At 43.4% G+C, this 23,029-nt stretch overlaps 1 protein-coding gene across 2 annotated transcripts in view; it reads left to right on the forward strand.

Moving 5' to 3' along the window:
* The window catches only part of HECA (hdc homolog, cell cycle regulator), a 51,375-nt gene extending 33,004 nt beyond the window's left edge, over positions 1-18,371 (forward strand). The window contains exons 2-4 of one of the 2 annotated variants that reach the window (XM_047858109.1): positions 4,114-5,154; positions 11,438-11,613; positions 14,763-18,371. In XM_047858109.1, the coding sequence (XP_047714065.1) occupies positions 4,114-5,154; positions 11,438-11,613; positions 14,763-14,927 (1,382 nt within the window). In that variant the 3' untranslated portion in view covers positions 14,928-18,371. The remainder of the gene's footprint in view (positions 1-4,113; positions 5,155-11,437; positions 11,614-14,762) is intronic. The other variant, XM_047858110.1, reaches the window with a different exon arrangement.
* The last annotated feature ends 4,658 nt before the right edge of the window (positions 18,372-23,029 follow it).

Genomic DNA, 23,029 nt, shown 5'->3' on the forward strand with positions numbered 1-23,029 from the left:
GTTCTGAAATCTTTCCCTGTCTGTTTTAGTTACCTGTAAAACTTTGGAGATTGAAAGAGACATGGCCTCATTTCATTTCCTTACGTTCTGAACCCCTTTTGTGGGTCCAAAACATTAGGTAGGAAAAGTAGGCAATATATTGGAGCAGTTTGCGTTGAGTTGTGGAGCCAGAGGCACAGGTATCCAGTGACGGTGGAGGTAGCAGGAAGAGTTGGGGCAGAACTGCGCAGAGAGCCTCCACATACGTTTTAGCGTGAATGAGGGCAAGCATCTTTGTTCTCTCTTTACAGAGGAGGAAGCAGGAAACTGCCCCACGTCAAACAGCTAGTCCCCAACCCCCTCGTGCATCGTTCCCAGCTGCCTTTCCAGTGTGGACAGTGGGAGGGAGAGGGCAAGTCTGAACCAAGCCTAGAAGGAAATCGTGTCTGCATGCAGACGCCAGCCCTCCGTGGCTTCATCGGAAGGCTGTGTGAGATGGGAGAAGCCTGTTCCAAGTCCTCGCGAAGGACCCGAGTCTCACCCTGGTACTCACCCTGGCCCCTGGAGCCTTGCCGTGGGGCTGGCGGTGTGTAATGTTTGGTCTCAAGCCCTTGTCTTTGTTTTGGAGGCCCAGCCACAAAGGCCACATCGGAGTGGCTGAGATGTAAACGAGCGAGCTGGCAGGTTGGAGCGGGGGTCTCTTCGTGGCAGAGCGCGGAGGGGAGATTGTGGGCTAGCACAGCTGCGGTCGGGGTGGGGCAGTGATGGGGAAGAGGTGGCCTCCTCCGATCCACACACACCTTTCTGCCAGAATGCTCTGCCTGAGTTGCTGCTTCTCCCAGCTCCAAAGACCCGGTTCGTAGGCAGGGCTCAAAATTGCTTCCGTGATGTATTTGCGGCTTTTCGACAAAGATGTAAATAGGACTTTTCTCCTCTTAATCTACCTTCTTTAATGTGGAAATACTTTAAAGAGAAATATCAAGCCAGTCTCGGCATTTAAGATTTAAAACTTTGGATGTTGTGAATGCCAAGGTATAGTTAGGCCATTCTTTGATTTCTTTCGTCCTGGGTTAATATCACTTTGGCTACTGCTATTACATTTCAGAGGCATTCTCTCCAAAGCTGTTTCTCTGAAGGATAGATAAAAGCAACTGAACTTTGTTTAATTGACTAATTAACATTTTAAAGGACACTAAAGGTCACAGCCCAGGGGACTGCAGTTAATTTTGCCCAGTTTACAGACCATTTTTCTACTTCATCTCAGTGTGCTTCAGTACTAGGCCTTTCTCTCTGTGTAGGATTTCGGCTTGCTCTCTTCCTTCTCTGCTTGTCGGGTTGGGTTTCTTTTGCCAGTGTCATTTTAATGCAGCTTCATTAGCACAGGATGTGTGCAAGGCCTAGGCCCAGTGGTGCCAGGAACACAGAGGGAAAAGGCATCCTGTCTGAAGTTATCACCTGGTGGGACCACAGTGGGGACTCAAGTAAGGTTCAGACCAGACTGTGGTCGGGAGGGGGTGGTTCTGGTGAAATCAGTGTCTAGAGGTGGGCCTTGGAGGATGGGAGGAAACGGAGAAGGTTTTCTATGTGCCAGGCCCTGCTCTAAGTGCCACTCGTGTGTTGGTATATTTTGTCCTTACAACAACCGTATAAAGTACATTCAGTTGTTACCTGCATTCCGTACAGGAAATTAAGACAGAAGTGACTTGTCCGGGAGCACGCAGCTCAGCAGTGGTACTGCTGGGATTCTAGCTCAGGCAGTCTGGTTGAGAGTCCATGCTGTGAATTGCTACACTAGGCCGGTAGGATTTGGACAAATGAAGATTAAGGATTGTGGGCTCCTAGGCGGTGGATGGGGGAACCACAGTGATCAAAGGAATGGAGGTAGACAAGTTGGGTAGGGCCTTTGACCGACGCCCGGAGTTCCACGCTGAAGGGGTAGATTGTAACACACGAGTGCCATAGGCTGTATGGGTGCCATCACCTGTGCTGGTGGAGTGCTGTATTTGTGATCCAGTGGGCGGGGGTGAGGTCGGGAAGGGCTTTGAGTGATGCAGTTGCAGAGCTCATTGCCTCTCCTACTGTTAAAGCTATCCTGAATTTTTGGTATTCGTTCCCTGAGTAGATATACATGTGTAGGTCCCTACTGTTACTGGCCTCTTCCCATTCTTTTCCCTTTCTTCTACAGTTGTACTTCTGGGAAGAGTTTTCTGGAAGGTCATCTGTACTACTACTATTTTACCTCACCATCTACTCTTCACCATCCACCTCTGATCTGTCCCCTGTCATCCCACTGGAACTGTTCTTGCTAAGATGTCACTGACTGGCTTACTGACCATTCTGGTGAGGACTTTTCAGTCTTTAAGTTACCCAGTAGTTTCCAACGAGGGGCAGTTTTTTTTCCCTCTGCCCACCCAGGGGATAGCTGGCAGTGTCTGGAGACATTTTGGGGTGTCACAGTTGAGGAGGGTGGTGTTCCTGGCACCTAGCAGAAATGCTGCTAAATGTCTTACAGTGCACAGGACGCTGCCCACAACAAAGAAGTACCCAGTCCAAAATGTCAGTGGTGCAGAGGTTGAGAAACAGTGATCTCTGGGGGATTTCTTAGTCCTCTGTTCTTGTAACTTTCCAGCTGCCATGATAGAATTCTCTCCTGACTTGTCTTTCAGTGAATCCTCAGTTCATTCCTTACTAGGCTCTGTGGAGGACTCTTCTCCTGCCTTTTAATGTTGCCTCTCAGGATTCATTTCCTCTCCTCACATTCCTCTTGGGCTAACTCCTCAGTCCAGGGATTTAACCTCCACCTCTGGGTGTGTAGCTGCACATCTGTATTCGGGCCCCAGGTCACTTGAGCTCTGGGCTTGTCTTTCTCCACCTCGGCGGCACACAGGCTTCCAATTCAGCAGATCCAGAATCAGGCCAGCCCCAAGTTGTCTTTGTCCAAACCTGCCCCTCTTGTGCTCGCTGTCCATCAGAGTTTGCTCATCCCAGCAGCAGGTGCCATCTTACTGTGCTGCTGCTGTAGGTCAGGCTCTCACTCATGTCCCACACTGCCACCAGGGACTCATGTCCCACACTGCCATCAGGGTAAGCTTTCTAGAACAGAACTCTGACTGACCGTTCTCAGCTACAAAAAGATAAAGTCTAAACTAAGCTTGGCATGTAGAACCTTCCTGATCAAGCCCAGCGGTTCCCGACTAGGAGTATTACTGCTTTCCAAAAGGGCCTTTTGAAAATATTAAGGGTGTTGAAGTAACCAGAATCCAGTGGAATTCGTCACTGTAAATCCTATTTACTTGTTAAGAAATAGATCCTACTCTGTGTCACCAAGTTTTCCCTCCTTTTAGGGGGACCCGATTGGCCTTTTGGATGCCCGTGGGGTATGTGGTTAAATAGGGCAGAAATATCTCGGTGTTCCTGCTTTCTGTCCTGATAGCTTGAGGAGAGTTCCGGTTTTCTCCTTCATGACCTGGCGGTGTAATTCTGTGTAGACCAACAATTAGTTTGACCAGACATTCTCCCCTTAGGTATCAGACCATTCTAGGAGAGAATTGGGGAGAGGTAATTCTGTTTTCTAGCTTTTCTGTGATATTCAGGATAACCTAAAGTTTGTGAAAAAGGGCTTTGCGGGCCCTTTAGGAGCTATCACCTGAACTAGTTGGCTAAGTGGCTTCATCATATGATTTCCTAGTTCATTAGAGTGATTCCTTTTTTAAAAGAACCTTGGAACTGCCTGTCATTACACTCACATCTTAGGAAAACCTCGTACTACACTATACCGTTGTAAGTATTGACATACGGCTAATTGCACTGTGAAGGATTTGGACTTTCTGAAGCTTACTGGTGTGTTTTTCAGCAGATAACAAACATCTGAAAATAAATTCCCTCGGCCCAGCAAAACACCAGAAGAGAGTAGTACGTGTTGTCTAATCCTGTCTGGTGTTATTCCAGCGGAGGAAATCTTGACACCAGAAAATCGCACTGTTGGCATGAATGGGCTAAGGTGGGGATGGTAGCTTTGCTCTCTGACCAGGTGCCAGCTGGGATTCCAGTTCCTGCGTGCTGAACCTCTCTCTCTCTCTCACCCCTTCTCTCTCTCTCTCTCTCCCCTCCTGTCTCTTCTCTGTTTTTTCCCAGAAGCCCCTTGTGCCACGCCCCTGATCTGCAGCTTTGGCAGGCCGGTGGACCTGGACAAGGACGACTACCAGAAGGTGGTGTGCAACAACGAGCACTGCCCCGCCAGCACCTGGATGCACCTGCAGTGTTTCTACGAGTGGGAGAGCAGCATCCTCGTCCAGTTCAACTGCATCGGCCGGGCCCGCAGCTGGAACGAGAAGCAGTGCCGCCAAAACATGTGGACAAAGAAGGGCTACGACCTGGCCTTCCGCTTCTGCTCCTGCCGCTGCGGGCAGGGCCACTTAAAGAAGGACACAGACTGGTACCAGGTGAAGCGGATGCAGGATGAGAAAAAGAAGAAGTCCGTGTCGGAGAAGAACACAGGGAGGCCCCCCGGCGAAGCAGGGGAGGAAGCAAAAAAGTGCAGGCCGCCGAACAAGCCCCAGAAAGGCCTGAGCCATGACCTCCCGCGGCGGCACTCCATGGACCGGCAGAACTCCCAGGAGAAGGCAGTCGGCGCCGCAGCCTACGGGGCCCGCTCTCCCTGCGGCTCCCCTGGCCAGTCCCCGCCCACCGGCTACTCCATCCTCTCGCCTGCCCACTTCAGCGGCCCCCGCTCCTCCAGGTACCTCGGGGAATTCTTGAAGAATGCCATCCATCTGGAGCCTCACAAGAAGGCCATGGCCGGGGGCCACGTGTTCCGAAACACCCACTTCGAGTATAGTCCGGCTGGGTTATCCGTGCACAGGGGGGGCCACTTCGACGCGCCCGTGCAGTTCCTGCGGCGGCTGGACTTGTCCGAACTGCTCACTCACATCCCCCGGCATAAGTTGAACACTTTCCACGTGCGGATGGAAGACGATGCCCAGATGGGCCAGGGCGAGGATCTGCGCAAGTTCATTCTCGCGGCCCTCAGCGCCAGCCACAGGAATGTTGTGAACTGTGCTCTGTGCCACCGGGCGCTCCCGGTGTTCGAACAGTTCCCGCTGGTGGACGGAACTCTGTTCTTGAGCCCGTCGAGACACGATGAGATCGAATATGATGTTCCGTGCCATCTTCAAGGTACAGGTGTTCATTCACCTTGCCTGCTTTCGGTTTGTTACAAGCTGAAAAGCTAACACGATGGGATGGCTCTGTTCTGGCTTAATTTTAACTGTTGCTGCTTTTCGTCTTAGTCAGGTGCTACGTAATGCTTGAGTATTTCAGCTTTGCCCATTGAGGTGGTGGCAGTGGGGCTGGTTTTCTTCCTTTACTCCGACGTCACTGTACCAAGCGTTGTTGTCCCGGGGGGTAACTTTGTGTTTGGTTCTGATGTGATTTTGAAGGGAGGATTCCTGGTGTATAGTTTTCTGTAACTGGGAGGGAATTGAGAGTAGGAATTGCATAATTATGTCACTTGGTGTAAGACAGTTGCCTTTCAAACCTTTGTTAATGTGCCCAGCACGTTGTGTATTCGGTTTGATCCTTGTAAACATGATGGAGTAAGGGAAAGTGGGGGTCAGAGAGGACCACCAACGCGTTTTTAGATTAGTTGAAACAATCTTGAAGTTTATGGAAGGTGAGTCTTTCTTGATAGCAGGAAAAGGAAAGTGGAGGGTTATTGAAAGCTGAGACATCACCCTGGTGGTGGAGTGGGGGGAACTTAGTGCTGTGGATGACTGTTCAAGGATGTAGGGATAGTTCGGCCATCACTTAAGTGATGGGGGTTGGTCAGTATCAGGGAGAAACCTGTCCATTCATGTAAAATTATTGAATTTTTAAAAAAGGTTTTTATTTATTTATTTTGAGAGAGAGTGCATGCACATAGATGTGTGAGGTGGGGAGAAGCAAAGAGAGGGGGAGAGAGAGAGAGACAGAGACAGAGAGAGGGAGTAAATCCCAAGTAGGCTCCACACCGGCAGCATGGAGCCCAACGTGGGGCTTGATCTCACAGCTGTGAGATCATGACCTGAGCCAAAATCAAGATCAGCCGCTTACCCCATTGAGCCACCCAGGCGCCCTAAATTACTGAATTTCTATAAAAGTGAGATACATGATGTGTAACACATATGTAACTTTAAAAGCGTGCTAAAAAATGGGGCGCCTGTGACAGTGCAGAGCCTGCTTGGGATTCTCTCCCCCTCCCCCCCCCGACTCTCTCTGCCCCTCCTGTGCATGCTCTTTCTCTCAAAATAAATAAACTTAACAAACAAAAATAAATTTCAAAAAAAGTGTGCTAACAAAGCCTGTAGTAGAAACGATGTAGCCCCACCTGCCTTCTTCCCATCAATGCCTGCTGTTTCGGTTCCCAGAGACGAGCACGTTTCAACTGTAACTGATTCTCAGGTTTTTCCCATCATCATTTAGAAACTGCTATCTTCATGTCCAATTTTGGATACTGTCTGTTGGCTTACTTTTGAGGTGGATGACTCTGCTTTCTTAAATCTTCCGCTTTCTATCAGGATAATCTATTACAGTTCTTGGTTAAATCCTTAATGTTTTTACTGTTAAGATTATGTAAATATTTAGTGTTGAGTAAGTAGTGTAGGTGCATTTCCTGTGTAGAGTACAGTATATTCTAAGACATCTTTTGTTTTTCTTCAAGTTAATAGTTGCTTCACAGTTTCATTGGCTTCATCTTTTTGGAAACAATGGCTGGTTGTTCTCACTTTCCAGCAGCTCTCACAAAGCTTTCAGAAACATTTGCACATACGTATCATACATTTTATAAATTTCTTTTTGCAGAAATCTCCTTCACGGAGCCTTTCGTCTCCCTGCTTCTGTCTGTCCTGGTGCACTCATTACTGGCTGTACTACATAGCTGCCCTTCCAGGAATTCTTTAATTGCTTTTCTTTCTTTCTTTTTTTTTTTTTAATCTTCTGTTTCCTAGATCCTGTGTTTTCTTTTTTCTTGGTTTATTCCCCCAGTTTGTTAAGGAACATCCCCAGGAGCTTTCTGAGAAAGGAAGCATGGGAATAGGTATTTTCTGACTTTGAAAGTCTGATAAGATCTTGATTCTATCTTCATACTTGATTGCTGTCTGACTGGGTATAAGTCTTCCAAGTTATAAATATTCTCCCCTTAGGATTTTGAAGGCATTTCTTCACTGTCTCCTGTCTTCCAGTGTCACTGTTGAGAAGTCAAATAGTAGTCTTATTCCTGTCCCTTTGTTCTCCCCTTCTATCCCCTGAAGGTTTTAAGATTTCCTCTTTATCCCTAGTGTTGTGAAGTTTCACCGTCACTTGTCCCCCCCCCCCCCCCCCACCTCCCACCCCCCCAATTCGTTGTGAAACATTTGACTGTGTAAACTTACAGTCTTTAGTTTGGGGGAATTTTCTTCTAATTTATTTCTCTGAAGATTTTTTCTTTCATTTAAGGGGGGGAAAAAAAACCTGTGCAACTGTTAGTCAGATATTGGATCTCTTAAAATTGATCCCTTTTTTTTGTTCTATTATATACACATTGAGCCTGTTGTTTATCTCTTTATCTTGCCTTCTGGAAGATTTCTTGGACTTTATATTCCAGTATTTTTACTGAGTTTAAGATTTTCTGTTATGTAAATATGAATTATAATTTCCAAGAGCTCTTTTTAATAGCATCTTGTTCTTGTTTCACAGATGCAGTTTCTTGTCCTAACTTTCTCATCCGAGGAAGAGGAAGTGAAGTTGCAGGGGGAGCCCCACCCCCTTCCTTTTCCAGAGCTTCACCTCATCCCGAATGTCTTTTAACCTTTGTTAAAGGCAAATTACTCCCCCACTGAGTGTTTTAAAACAGTGATGATTTCTGATTTGTCACCGTTCTGTGGGGAGGTTGATTAGGATGGCCCCTGACACGGGTCTGACAGTTGGCAGACTGGCTGGCCTGGGGAGCCTCAGCCGGACTGAATGGCTCTACCCTCCTCCTTGTTCTGTGTAGTCTTCTGTCTTCCAGTAGGGCTGGGCTGGGCTCTTTCCTGCATTCAGCGGGGGTGAGTGTGGGGGCTGCAGTCTCTCTCCAGAGGCGTAAGTGTGGAACTGAGTCTCATCACTTCCGTCACGTTGTGTTCTTCAAAATAAGTTGTAAGGCTAGCCGAGATTTGGGGGCTGATTTGGTGGAAAAAGTTGCACAGAATGGCTACTTGTCTATCCCACACTGTTTTCCTCTCAGCACCTCATCCCACTCCCCCCTGTGCATGCTGGCTGCTTCCAGAGCTAAACCATTTAAAATGCCTTCATCCAGCTTCTGAGCTCTTATTTTGGTTCAGGTTTGCAGGTATCTCGTAGTTTCCTGGAAAATGGAGTTTGTGTTTTGTTTCTCATTCTTTATACTGGTCGGGGATAATTTTAGAGGGAAGTAGGTGGAAACTACTTTCACTTCGTTTTAAGGCTGGAAATACTCTTTCTGAAGATGAATGAGAGTACAGGCGTTCAGTGTACATGAGAGGAGTGTTCTTCTATTTGTGATGGAGTCTTTTCGCTTAACCCATTCATCAGCGAGTCCGTTTTATGAATTTCATACATGTGCTGGGTACTATCAGTTCTTGCTTTTCACCAATTTATAATCTTAGGATGCGATGTTCTTTTTTTTTTTTTTTAAAGTTTATTTATTTATTTTGAGAGAGAGAGAGAGGAGAGAGAGAGTATGTGCAGGTGGGGAAGGGGCAAAGAGAGGGAGAGAGAATCCCAAGCAGGCCCCGCACCACCAGAGCCCGATGCAGGGCTCGAACTGCCGAACTGTGAGTTCATAACCTGAGCTGAAGTTGGATGCCCAACCAGCTGAGCCACCCAGGTGCCCCCAGGATGTAAGATGTTTTTATAAAAATGTAATTAACTTTACCAGACTGAAGACACTAGTACCACCTGTGGAGTTAATAACACCTGGATATGATGTACGTTAGGCATCCTGTAGTTGCCTACAGTAAGGAAGGGGCCACTTTGGCCTGCATAGTCACAGGAGGCAGCGTGAAGGCAGATGTCAGAAGGTGGGCTGGATTTTGATAAGCAGAGGGTCTGCTCACATAAGGTCTTTGCTGATAAGGACAGGGAGCAACATGAGCAAAGGAATGGTGGTTAAAAAGTCGGGAGACAGAACTGGAGAGAACAGGTTGGTTAGGGTAGAGGTTCTGCAGTGGACAATGAGTAGGTCAGGTGGACAATAGATTGTGGGTGTCCTTTTGAGCCATAACAAGAGCTTTGCCGTGTTAAGAACTGAAGAGTTTAAAAAAAACATTTTTTTTAATGTTTGTTTATTTTTTGAGAGAGAGAGAGAGAGAGAGAGAGAGAGAGAGAGAGACAGACAGAGCACGAGCGGGGGAGGAGCAGAGAGAGAGGGAGACACAGAATGTGAAGCAGGCTCCAGGCTCTGAGTTGTCAGCACAGAGCCCGACGCGGGGCCCGAACTCACGAACTGTGAGATCATGACTTGAGCCAAAGTCAGACGCTCAACCAACTGAGCCACCCAGGCGCCCCAAGAGTTGTTTTTTTTAAGAGTAGATGATCGGTTGGGGAAAAAATTGTTCAAAAGGGGTGGAACCTATCTATAGGGAGGTGGAACTTCCTTTTTTTTTTTAAAGGGAGGTAGAACTTCTATCTCCAGTCTAGATGGCAGGAATGAGAGACTGTTGGGTGCTAACAGTGGGAACTGAAAGGTAGGAATATATATCTACAGGAGATTATTTTAAAGGAAAAATTGGAGCTTGGGGGACAGCTTGCCTATAGAGGATGAGAATGCATCCCTGTTAGCTCACTTTGGCTCTAGATCAGATAAATGATGCTGTTCATGGACGGGAGTGGAGAATGTTGGGAAGGGGACTTGTCTTAGGGGAAAGACGATGAGGAAGGACATTGGTGTGTTTTGGGTTTGAAGGGGTGTTGGGACTCTTCACTGGAGAGGTCTATGTAGCAAGCACCTTGAGAAATAAGCATTTGGGGAGCTTCTTTTATAACAGTGGTGGTTCAGATTTTAAGATTAGAAGAACTCTTGAATAGGGAGAAAAGAGAAAGTAAAGGAAGAGTATATGGCAGAGCCCAGGACCATGTCTGAAGGGAACCTATCAGGGAATGGGTGGAGAAAGGTGAAAATTAGATAGTCCTGAGAACAGTGTGTGTGTGTGTGTGTGTGTGTGTGTGTGTGTGTGTGTGCGTGTGCGTGCGTGCGTGTAGACGTGTTCCTACCCTCATGGAGGAAGAGAGAGCCTTGTAAGCAAGTGCAATGAAAAGTGTCTTTGTAAGTACTGTATTACCCCCGACCCCCCAACAGGTAAGGAGCAGGCTGGCCCTAACCTCTGAAAGGTGAAGAGCCATGGGCGGGCGGATGGCAGGGAGCAGCACATTCTGGAGGGGGACGTGTTCTTCTTACCATAGCTTTCAGCACAGCAGAGCTCCCTGTGAGAGCAACAGTGTTGCTCTTACACACTGTCTGGGCTGATCCTGGACATTCCCAGTCTTTCCCAATGATTTGAATCCTAACTAACCCTTCTGTGTAAACAAGGGTGACTTCTTTCTCAAGCACTAGATGTTAATAGGTGATGGAAGAATGGGGTTGTGTCTTTGAAGAGCCAAGTAAATAACAAAGCATTGAACTCCTTTCATTTATTTATTTAAAAAAAAAATTTTTTTTTTCAACGTTTATTTATTTTTGGGACAGAGAGAGACAGAGCATGAACGGGGGAGGGGCAGAGAGAGAGGGAGACACAGAATCGGAAACAGGCTCCAGGCTCTGAGCCATCAGCCCAGAGCCTGACGCGGGGCTCGAACTCACGGACCGCGAGATCATGACCTGGCTGAAGTCGGACGCTTAACCGACTGGGCCACCCAGGCGCCCCGCATTGAACTCCTTTTAAATAACCACTTACAAGTAAGCTATAATTCTGGTTCCTAAATTAAATATGGTGATGGCTGAGCAGTTTTGGAGACAAAGACAGTTAACGTAGTAATCGTGGCTGTGGTAGAATTCTGGGCCACCAGTATATCAAGACAGACTTTTGCCTTTTTTTATGATGGGACCTGTCGGTGGATGAAAGCCCTTGACTGCAGACTAGTGTTGTGGTTCAGTCCCCACACCACGCACAGACTTCTGAGCAGAAAGTCCTCTGTCATCACTGGCTAGTTTTTAGCATTTGTGGCTTGATCATTTGAGTTTGGATGTCCATATTGGAAACCTGTCAGTTCTTTTTGGAAAAGTGAATTGAGCCAATATTTATTAAAACTGAACTTCAAATATATGTCCCATTGATAATAGTTAGTATTCATCATTATTCTAAAAGGACATCTTGGGGATATGTGATAAATAGGACCTATTTTGCTTATTTTATTTGAATGATAACATGTTTGTTTATAATTGATGGGTAACCCACTTTTTTTTATCCCTTCTAACGGCCACTCTCAGCATTATGTCTTCTGTGCACAGGGAGACTCATGCACCTGTACGCGGTGTGCGTGGACTGCCTGGAAGGGGTTCACAAGATCATCTGCATCAAGTGTAAGTCGCGGTGGGACGGCAGCTGGCACCAGCTGGGCACCATGTACACCTACGACATCCTGGCCGCCTCTCCGTGCTGTCAGGTTGGTATTGGCCCCACAGAGCGAGCTGTGGATGATCTCCGGCTTCTTTTCTGTAGTCGGTGTAGAGGAGTTAGAGGCAGTGCTGTAGTTAGCTTGGGAGAGGAGGAGGAAGATAAGTGAACAATCCTAAGACTTCCCCAGAGTCCAGGGATGATAGCTGATTCACCAGTGTGAGGGAGTTTTTGCTGGAATACTCGGCAGCCACTCAAAGGGGTATGTAGAGTAATGTCTAATTCATAAGAAAGAGTTTTAGTATTTCAAGTCACAAAGGTACTTTATAAAATAGCATAATATGTATGGAAGTATGCTTCCATTTGTAAAAAGGGAGCTGCTGGCCTGTTAATCAGAGGTTGTTTCTGGATGGTGGGATGCTAAGTGGTTCCCTAAGTTTTCTTTTGCTGTATTTTCTTAAGTTTGTATGATTAACGTATACTTAGGTTCTAGTAAGAAAAAAAAGCTATTACTTAGGGGTGCCTGGGTGGCTCAGTTCAGTTGTCTGACTTCAGCTCAGGTCATGGTCTCATAGTTCATGGGTTCAAACCCCTTCTTTAACAGAGAGGATTTTCTTTTGCTTTCTTCCTATGGGATAGTAAAGTTACCCAGGAACTGCCTGCTTTGTACAGTGTTGGGAGGTCAACATGAAAGATATGTAATCCATAAAGCACCGGTAAGAGGAAGCATTTTCCAAAACTTAGCTGCCACCAGGAAAAAGGGAAGTGGTAGCCTCTGAAAACATATTAATAAGTACATGGAAACACAGCAGACAAAAGAAATTTCTTGGAAGTATCTTGGTTTGTTTCCAAGTGCTTGGGGAAAAGAAAGCCTCGTTTTAGAATTCCTTGATATTCATGGGTAGGAGAGAATTTTCCTTGGCTCTTTGGTGGCCAAGTCTGGCTTTCAATGTCAATAACTAGTACACACTTTATTGGTTACTACATAGTTTTGTATCTTTAGCATTATGGTTTGATTTTATAAAGAGAGTATCCTGTGATAACCTGTGTCGGTTGAATTAAAAGGTTGGCAGGGTGGGTTTTTCAGCTATATTTTGTCTCTACTAGTGATCTCAGAAGAGAAGCACGGCCGTGAGAGACCTAGATGGCCATCCGTAGCCTGTCATTTGATTCCGGATAGGACTGACCACTTTTATGCTATTCTGATACATTGACCACATTTCCATTTTAAAATTCCATTAGCGTTGGAAATGAGATCTCATTAGCCTTTGAGTTCTGCACTGTAGCGTTTTGTAATATCCATCGTGCCGTGATGGCAGCTTTTGAGATGAGAGAAACAGGAGGCGGCGGCTTCTCTCTCTTTACACACGTGAGAGAGGGTTCTCTTTTAAAGAAATAAGGAAATAAAAGAATTTGGGGCCTGTGCCTCATAGAATGTTGGTGCCGGGAAGGACCCGGGAGATCTAGTTTAGCCTCCTTGTTTTCCACACACAGAATAGACCTTTTTGCCCAGGTCTTTACAAATGTGTTACAGCCAGTCTGGTGTTCTTTCTACTAGACGCTTGAAAGGCGATGGGATTATTTCCTTATCTTTAGGGAGGAAAGCAGAATGGCATCCTGCCATACCCAATATTGGTACCCAATATGTATTTCTTCCTTAAAACTGTAAGCTCAGACTTTTATTTTATGGCCTCCTAGTAAAATGGAAAACATGTTTGATTACTCTTTGGCTTTAAAAAAATATCAATTAATTACAGTTCACTCTTGAACAACATAGGGGTTAAGGGCACTGATCCCCTGTGCAGTCGAAAATCCACATACAACTTTTGACTCCCCAAATGCTTAACTACTAATAGTCTCCTACTGACCAGAAGCCTTACCGATAACATAAATAAGTAGTTGATTAACGCATATTTTGTATATCATATGTATTGTATACTGTATTCTTACATTGAATAAGGTAGAGAAAAGATAATATTATAAAGAAAATAATAAGGGAGAGAAAATACATTTATAATACTGTATTGTATTTATTTAAACAAATCTGCTTATTTATAAGAGGACCCATGTAGTTCAACCTGGGTTGTTCAAGGGTCAGCTGTTTATTCACCGGGAAGGTACAAGTGTTAGACCGTATTAAGGAATCAAGGAAAGTCTTCTAATAAGGCTTTGAGCCAAAGTAAGCGATGGTTAGTTATTTGAAAGGAACAGCAGATTAAAGAGAATGATTAAAGAGAGAGGTTTGCCCAGAATTTCACTTTTGTTGTTCAGAGAGATTAATCAGCTAAAAGAGAATTGATCTTAGACTCCAGAAAAGTCGTCCATGTCACAACTAAACACGTGGGCTCTGGAGTAAGCTACTTTGTTCAGTTCCCAGCCTTTCTGCTTCCTAACTTTGTGGTCTTAGCCATGTTGCTCTCTCACTGTGTGCCTCAGTTTCTTCATCTAAAATTCACACGCCTCACAGGAGTGTGTTGAGCGCAAAATGAGATCATACTTTTTATTACATTTTTAGAATGAGTCTAAATTGAGAGTCTGTTGTATTTATCATTTCTGGTTATTCACTTAAGTTCTTGGACCTTTTGCTGAAAGACTCTAGTCTTGTGCTGTCAGAGGCCCAGGCATGAATGAAGATCTGCTGTGCGGTGGTTTCCCAGAAGCCTCAGGATAAACATAGCACTTCTTCCTGGATCGTTAATTTTCCTTGAGTATTTTAGGGGGCATTTTATTTTTACATCAAAGGAAACAAGGGCAGTAAGGAGCAGAAAGAAATGTATATGAAGTTTTAACCTAAACTCAGCATGTTCCCAGAAGCTTCATGAGGCTTTGAATGAGGGAAGTTGGCTTCAGCCACTCGGTACAATCCAGGGGAGGGGGTTTCCTGTTGTTAGGAGAACTTTAGTGCAGACGTTCGGGCAGTACAGGTTTGGAGTTGGTTTCGTACCAGTAGGTGGAAATGCTAGCGGTGTGCACATCCAGGGAGAAATGTTAAGAGTCAGTGCGTCGGACTGACGATGAGCAGTTGAGCATGCGTCTTAGGCTTTGCATAACCTGCTTTTGGCAATGAAAGGGACGCTTTGCTAAACTCTCGATCCGTTTCTCTGGCCTAGCAGTGTTGCATCGCGGTGTGGGTGACATTGACTGTGCTGTGAGACAGAAGGGCATCGTGGCTCACACGTCTGTGTTTCCCCCCCCCAGGCCCGCCTGAACTGTAAGCACTGCGGGAAGCCTGTGATAGACGTACGGATCGGGATGCAGTACTTCTCCGAGTACAGCAATGTCCAGCAGTGTCCGCACTGTGGGAACCTGGACTACCATTTCGTGAAGCCATTTTCCTCCTTCAAAGTTCTCGAAGCTTATTGATGAAAGCTTTGCTTTAGTAGTAGCTATTTTATTGACCTTACTTCTTTATTACATATCTTTTATAGGGAGACATTCTGTGACATTACTTTCTTTTCTAATTTAAAGGAGAGTTCCTTTGTGTACATGTGCCACTGACATGGGGTTGGCCCCTTACCCTCTCTTGACTCCTCAGTGTTAGTCTGTGGTCACGACCGGAGCCCAAACGGATAATCCTGTGAGTCTGGGCTAGTGGTTCACCATCACTAAGCGTCTCTCATGCAGCTTTGAAGGTGGTGGGGAGGATAGGGTGAAATTAGCAAAGGGATTATGTGGTTATAAACTAAAAGCATGGTAGGTGTTGGAAGGAAACTCCTGTTCCGATCTTGTTAACCGTCTCAAGACCCACTTCTTAGATCTTCCCGGGGCCTTGGGAAAAACACGTGACGTGTGAACGTGAGTCTGTGCCTAGGGAGCTGATAGTGGATTAGTCTGTCTTGGTTTAGTGTTCTGCACTGCGCACTGACCACATTATTTGCAAGTAGACCCGAGTGCTGTTTCTGTCACTGTTGTGACTTAGCAGTTGTCCTCCTGAAAATTATATCCGAATTATAAGACCTGTGAAAACTAATGGTGTTGCAAATATTTGTGGGTAAGTGACCTGTCACAGAGAATATGCTAAGTGAATTTGGAAGTGATACACAGTGACTCTAGGGAGGGGGCAAGATCAGGCAGAAAGAACTCTGTCATTTGAATTGTGTCTTTGAGGTTGGTCAGATGAGCCCTGAAGGAGAATCCATGAATAACATGATTTGGGTGGGTGTCGATTTATGTAGGTTGCACTGTCGAGGTGTCATCTGATGTCAGATCCTTCTTAGGGGTAATCTCACAGCCGTGGACCCTAACTGGTGAATTTCAGAGCCACCGTTACCATGCCTTACCTTCCACAAAACTGTTATGGCCACATTTTACCCATTTAATGCTGAGTTTCCCAAATCATAGGTTTGACCCTAGGAAGGAAAGGAAAAAATTGCTTTTGAGGATATGAGGAAAAGAATTTTAATATTTCTTTTTAAATGTGTTTCATTTTTCAAAACATTAGTAATCTGTTGTAACAGTATGTTTGAGAAGAGATCATTCTGAAGCTCTCTGTGATACTTCACCGTTAGTGAAAAAAGATGGTAATTTGTGTAACTCGATTAGTCAGAGCATTGGGCTTTCCAAAATATGGACGTGTGTTAATGAGAGCTTGATGGTTTAAATAGACGGGCACCTCATACCCGTATAGAATTGTAATTGGAATATGATCCCTCAAAAATGATTTGATAATTTCAAGTATTAACATGTAGGCTAATAGAATGCTGAAAATACAGTCGTTTCATGGGCAGCCAAATTTGGGGTTATGCGAGCATTTTGTGTTATTCATTTGGTTTATACCTTTTTTTTTTTTTCCCTCTCAGAAAGCTGTTTTTCCTCTCAGAAGCATTTAGCTATTATTGCAAGCAAGTCTCCATTCTATTGTATGAAATATTTGATGTTTTGTTTGAGATAACATTAAAGAACCAGCATATTGACTAATATTCTTATCTTTCAGTTTGGATGATTGTAATTTGGTTTACTGCATCTGGTTTGGTGTTTGATGATCTGAAAAATATTTCACAGTAGGGGGAAATGCCCAATGCCTTTAAGAAGTGGCAAATCGATATTGGTCTGACGGTATTTGATGCGACTTAAAAGGTCTATAGGACATAGCCCTTGCAAATTTGTCTTTAATACACAAAGCTGTAATTGTGAATTAACTGGTTCCCCATTGATTCTCTCATGTACCCAAGTATAAAAATTGGTTTCTCTTATCCTAAGAGTAGCATTTGGATTTTAGTTCTGAACTTAAAACATATAGTAAAATAAATGTCTGTAATGCTCTTTTTTAATTCACCTAAAATTTTGTAGAGAAACCTGCTTATATTGTTGTTCTGGATCTTAAAATTGACACATTGACACATTCATAAGCTCCTAGTAGTCTAAAACTACTGTGAGTGTAGTGTCTGATGCATTCAGTATTTTCTCCTTATATTTGTTTTCTACTCTCTGAAAAGTAAGATAAGGAGTTTTCCTATAATTGGATAAAATTTGCTTTTGGCCTTTATTTGGATGACAAAGTTAGGATTCTGTGGATGCTGCAGTTATGTTAAAAGTCAAGGCACAGGTATCATCTGAGAGTATCTTTTGCCTTTAAGGCATCACGTTCTCCTCTAAAGTAGAGAATCTGGCTTATTTGGGAATAAAATATAATTGAGTATGCAACAATGTGGAGAATAAATCTTATTTTGGAAATGTGCTGACCTTGGTATATTTGCCACACTTTGTCAAAGTACTTTGCTCTGGTGGAAATTGGAATAGGTCAAAAATGACCATTTTTGTTGTGGGTCGGATATTAAAGGACATTAGTCACACCAGAGATCCATTTTCTTTTTTTCTGATAAGTAGTGTTCAATAAAATGAACCACTTGTAAGTGATTAGTAATTTCAAAGTGAGTTTTCATCTGTTCTAACTCTTTTTTTAATTCATTTAGTTTTAAGCATTCTGTACCTGGAACAAATAAAATGTTACCTGCTTCATTCTAGTGAGAAACTCTTTCTGATGGTTTTATTACTTCCTCTTCAGGCTGACTCAGTTCTCCACTCCCTTCTGGTTGCATCTGAAGCAAGTGATAGATATACTGAGTTTATCAGCTGTTTGATTAAAAGATAGACATTGGCCATGAAATTGCGGAGTGGGATGAATTATTCCACTCTAAGAAAGAGCTCTCCCCGGTCTTTACTTTCCAGTGTTTGCAAAAGAAGCTTATTTTCAGAATAAAAAGTATTTTCGTATCTGTTTGGGGGGAGATGACCTCATCAGGAAAGAATATTATTCGGTGTTGAAATACTAAAACTAACGGATAGGCTGACATGTAACTTCTCAGACCGTGAGACCTAACTTGCTGCAGTCTTCTGTTTTGTCCTGTAAGACTGACGCTTAATGTACAGTCTGTTGTGCTGTGGCCAGATCAGGACCTCCACTCAGCTCTCCTCTTTGGTCTCCTGGTTGCAGCTCTTGAGCATTTTTAGTTGGAGGTTTGGGGAGGACTTGAGGAATAAGTGCTCCTGTTCAGTGTTTTCGTTCCTTTAATAGGATGCTGCCTAACCCAGCTCATCTCTGTGTCCTGTTGACTTTGTTATTATTCCAGGTAATGGAAAGAAAAAATAACGGATGGGCATCATTAAAACCAGCTCACAAATATATTCTTGTCAGTAAACATTTCTTGTCAAGATGTCTTGGATTGCACTTTTGTTGGGGGAAGAAAGTGTAAATAGTTAAAGAATGTTAATAAACCTGAAACATTTGGTTATGGAATTGTGTGTGGTGTTTGAAGGTTTCTGTTTGTGACATGTATGTATTAAAAATAATAAAATTTCAGAAACTAACATTGTATCTCTCTTCAGTGTGTCACTTTATTTGGGATTCAAGGTTTTTGAGCTTGGGGTTGTTTGATCAGAAGAGATCATAGGGAAGACCTGGGATTTTGATCACTGCTCAGGTAGCCATCCCACAATCACCGCTGCGGCTGATGAAAACTTCGAACTTAGAAAGCTGTGTGATGGCAGTGTGTCGCATGTAGCTGACCTCTGCAGTAAAATCACAAGGTTGGTTCCGTATGGATAGTCCACAGTTCTTGTTCTGGTTAGAGGGAATTCTACTGAATAGGTAGATAATCTTATTCTGCAGATTTTTCTTTGATTCCCAGGCCTATACCAATTTTCATAATGAAAAGACTTGATCATGTGCTTCTTTATTGTAAAGAAATGAAAACTGAGTCGTAATTAAACTTCTTGCTGAGTTTATGCACTGTGGTCAGGTATCTTTTATCTTTTAAATCTCATTGTCCCTTTCATTTCAAATATTCTCAGCCAATGGGTTGGAATCCTCAAAAACATTAGAACACAGGATAAGATGTGGAAATGTGGGTGAGGAAACTGTGTCCAGTCTGCCGGTGGATTCAAAGGCCTGTCTTACCATTTATTTACTACAGACATCATAGGCATAAATTTCACATAAGGGCCCAAGGCCCAAGGATATTGTGGTTTCTACTGGTGTAATTTATGTCAACAAAATTCCTTAGCAATTGTAAGAAAAATACGGTTCTCACCGTGGTAGAAAGAAACAGCTAAACAGTGACTGATTAGAATTAAGGTTAATGGAAGAAGAATCTTGTTTGTAGTGGTTGCCATGTCTTTAAATCTTACATTGTTTTTACTTAATTTTAGCAATCAGATTGCTAATTATTCAGGCTGTTTCTCTAGTAAAGCATTAAGTTTTGGAAGAATAAAAAGCTGTTTGGAGCTTGTGTTCTTTTCATGTTAACTGACCATAGTTGGGATAAATCTTATTTGATGAATACAAAATACCTTTGGAGATAGTTCTGGCATTGCTAAGCCTCAGGGACAGTAAAATGAAAATTAACAAAGCACTTTGTTTTATGGAATTCAGTAGAATAACACTCTTTACATTTGTTGGTGCTCAACAAATGGAATCGGCCACCATCGTACCATTTCCTGGTGATGGACACCATAGCCAAGGGGTTCTGATACACTTGATTGAAAATTTAGATCATATCTTAAAATCACATTTAGAGCCAGCTAGTCACATTTCTCATAAACCTAAAAGTGAAAACACACAGCCATAAAAGTCTAGAATTTAGGGATGCCAGAATTTGAAGCAAAGGCTATATTTTTGATTGTATTCTCAATAGTGTATGTTTGTTAAGTTGCATTGACTCTTGTACTCATTTTAGAGAGAAATGGAGACCCAGAGAATTTACATCTATATAATAAGTTCACATAGTCAATGGCCGAGAATATTAAGTCTGGGTTTCCTCTCCCTGGTCTTCCAGATGAGATCAATGGGTGGGTACTTTGTTTCCAGGTGAGAGATAACTTTGGGTTTGTTTTCACAACGCAGTAGATTTAAAATGTATAGTCGCCCTCACTTTGGCTGCACAGGTGCTAAAATGGGAGTAATTCTGGAAGGTTTCACTGGGCCCTTGTATAAGGGTGACAAGTATGTTTGAAATCACCCCCTATTTTTAGAAAGAAGAAAAAAACCAAACAAACACTTTTATAAGAGGGAAGAATAATATGTGAAGTCAGCAATTGTGTTTGCCTCATTTTTCATGCATTAATTTGTTGACCTCTGTTCCGTTTTGTAAGAGCATTGCTTGAGAGTGTAAGGGAACATTTTAACAGCCTGCACTTGGAGTCTATCATTTTATTCACGTTGGGATCTGACTTTGAGTTGTGTTTTGATTCAAATATGTCCAGCTGTCAGATTTGATAGCATTGGTCTCTGCAGTTTGGGTACGGTTTTCCTTTTTGACTAACTTTTCAAACAGTCGCTCTTGGTATGTTTCATTTTCAGTTGCTCACTATTTTGTCCGAAGCTCTGGTATCTGGGAGTTCTTGAGTTGCTAAACCTGAGCACTGTATTGGTATCCCACACAGCCTTGGGGAGGAAAATGCTGGTTACATGTTTCTTTTAGAGACTTAAGATGTTTCACAGTACAGGGGCTATCTCTTGAGCTAATAATTAGTGGTATTCCAAATTATTGCACAACCATGGGTTGGCAATCAGTGCCTTATACTTGTTGTTTTTATCCCATTAACAAATCACACATTTTTATGAAGCTCTGTTGACCCAGCATGTGGTTGATGAAAAAAGTAAAGCTGAGGTGAAGCCCCTAGGCTAGGGTTTGTCTGAGGCTCTAGAAGCCCATGGCTCTAAGAAGAGAGTGGTTTGGGCAGGGAGCAAAATGGTGGCAGTCCTGGGGGCTACTGTGAATATTTCAAAAAGCTTAATGGAGATGTAACATTGCCCACCATGACACTGCACAGGATATCTAAAAGGTCAACTTATTTTTGGCAGGAGTTTTGGCAACCTTGGTTATCTCGTGCTCAGAAACACTGGCAGTAGCCTGTGTCTCAGATGAATAATATATGAGGGCACAAATGAATTATTATCTAATAAGTGCTGTTTACCTCATAGACATAACCTTTCAGAGCAGGATACGGTCATGTTAGGTGGGGGATGGTCTTTGGCGATGGCAGAGTTGGGAAAATGCCATTTTTTAGAAGTGTCTACACTTTTTTTTTTTCTTTAATTTTTTCAAACATTCATTCTCAAGAGACTGAGAATTAGCAGGGGAGGGGCAGAGAGAGAGGGAGAACACAGAATCCGAAGCAGGCTCCAGGCTCTGAGCTGTCAGCACAGAGCCCTATGTGGGGCTTGAACCCACAAACTCTTTGAGATCATGACCTGAGCTGAAGTTGGACACCCAACCGACTGAGCCACCCAGGTGCCCCAAGTTGAACTTTCTTAAAATTAAGGCTTCTCAAAGATATTAAGAGAATGAAGATGAGCTACAGACTAGAAGAAAAGGACTTGCATCCAGAATCTATGAAGAACTCCCAAAATGTAGTAAAAAAAAAAAAAAAGGAAGTTATTAAAATGAGCAAGTCAGTGATGATTCCATTTAATTCTTTAAAACAGGAGCGTTTATACCAGATGCCTTTGATCCCTGGTGTTTAATGGCTGTGACTATGTCACTAAAATTTGTCTTTCTCATGACAAGGTTGGCTTGCTAAATGCTATTTAATTCAGCATTTATTGAGCACACACTGTTTATTGAGTACGCACTATGTGCACATGCTTTTTTGCTAAAAAAAATGTGACTATTCAGAAGGCTGATCTTCAGTAGCTGTGAAAATCTTTTAAAGACTCTTATTGAAGTCTACTTTTGAAGTGTCATCCTGTGAGAGGTGACAAGCTCCTTGAGGTTATGTACACCTAAGATCGTTCTTGCTGAGAATTGCTGTCTTCATTGGTGATCTCCCCCTAACACTGAAATGAATGTTTAAGTGTAGATCCTTTTTAAGAGAACTAATAGAGTTTCTTAACAAAGCATTTGGCTTACAAGGTTTGCTTTTTTAGATTATGATTTTTATTAGGCCGAAAAAAGTCGAAAGACATTTCACGCCGGGCATATCTCATTTACATTTTTGTCAGGTTTATTAATGCGTATGTAGCACGTTGTGTGCGGAGAAGCAAGAGCTTTTGGAAGAACTGTGTTGAAATCTTGGGGCGCCTGGGTGGCTCAGTCGGTTAAGCGGCCGACTTCGGCTCAGGTCATGATCTCGCGGTCCGTGAGTTCAAGCCCCGCATCGGGCTCTGTGCTGACAGCTCAGAGCCTGGAGCCTGTTTCAGATTCTGTGTCTCCCTCTCCTTGACCCTCCCCCGTTCATGCTTTGTCTCTCTCTGTCTCAAAAAATAAATAAACGTTAAAAAAAAAAAAATTTAAAAAAAAAAAAAAAAATCTCAATTGTTTTCCAGATGTCTTTAATCTGGTGTCTGTGTAGGCAGGATATGGGCCGGGCTGTGATTCTTATTCTTTTGAAATTGGGACTTTAAGCAATGCGTAGTGATGCGTAGTGTAGGAAGTACTAATGTTTTATTATAGCTTTGGGGATACAAACATTACAGAAGACGTAACAGGCATTTTCTGTTGCTGTTGCTAAAAACTTAATGATTTCTCTCTTTTTTTTTTTTTAAATCTTTTTTTAAGTTTATTTATTTATTGGGCAGGGGGGGGAAAAAGAGGGGGAGAAGAGAGAATCCCAAGCAGGCTCCTCATTGTCTGTGCAGAGCCTGAGGTGGGGCTCAAACCCAAGAACGGCGGGATCACGACCTGAGCCAAAGTCAGACGCTCAACTGGCTGAGCTACCCAGGTACCCCACTTTATGATTTCGCTTAAAGCTGATACGCATATTTGGATTTGCCTGCATTGACAGTTTTAAGAAAATACCTGTAGCAAATTATCTAAGCGATGTGAGAAAGCTTATTCAAAATTGCTGTTTTAAAGTTCAAAAGATGATTTTTCCTAAAAAGAAAAATGTTTAAAATAGTCAAGTTGAAGGTTTTTGTTATTAGAACTCTATTTTGAGGTTGGAGCAAGTACTTTGTTTGGCACTTTTAGTTTTCTTGGTTTACACGTCATTTCAGTTAACAAGGTACTAAGTATGAGTCTGAAGAT

The sequence above is a fragment of the Prionailurus viverrinus genome, chromosome B2 (assembly GCF_022837055.1).
Source record: "Prionailurus viverrinus isolate Anna chromosome B2, UM_Priviv_1.0, whole genome shotgun sequence".
Classification (NCBI taxonomy): Eukaryota; Metazoa; Chordata; class Mammalia; order Carnivora; family Felidae; genus Prionailurus; species Prionailurus viverrinus.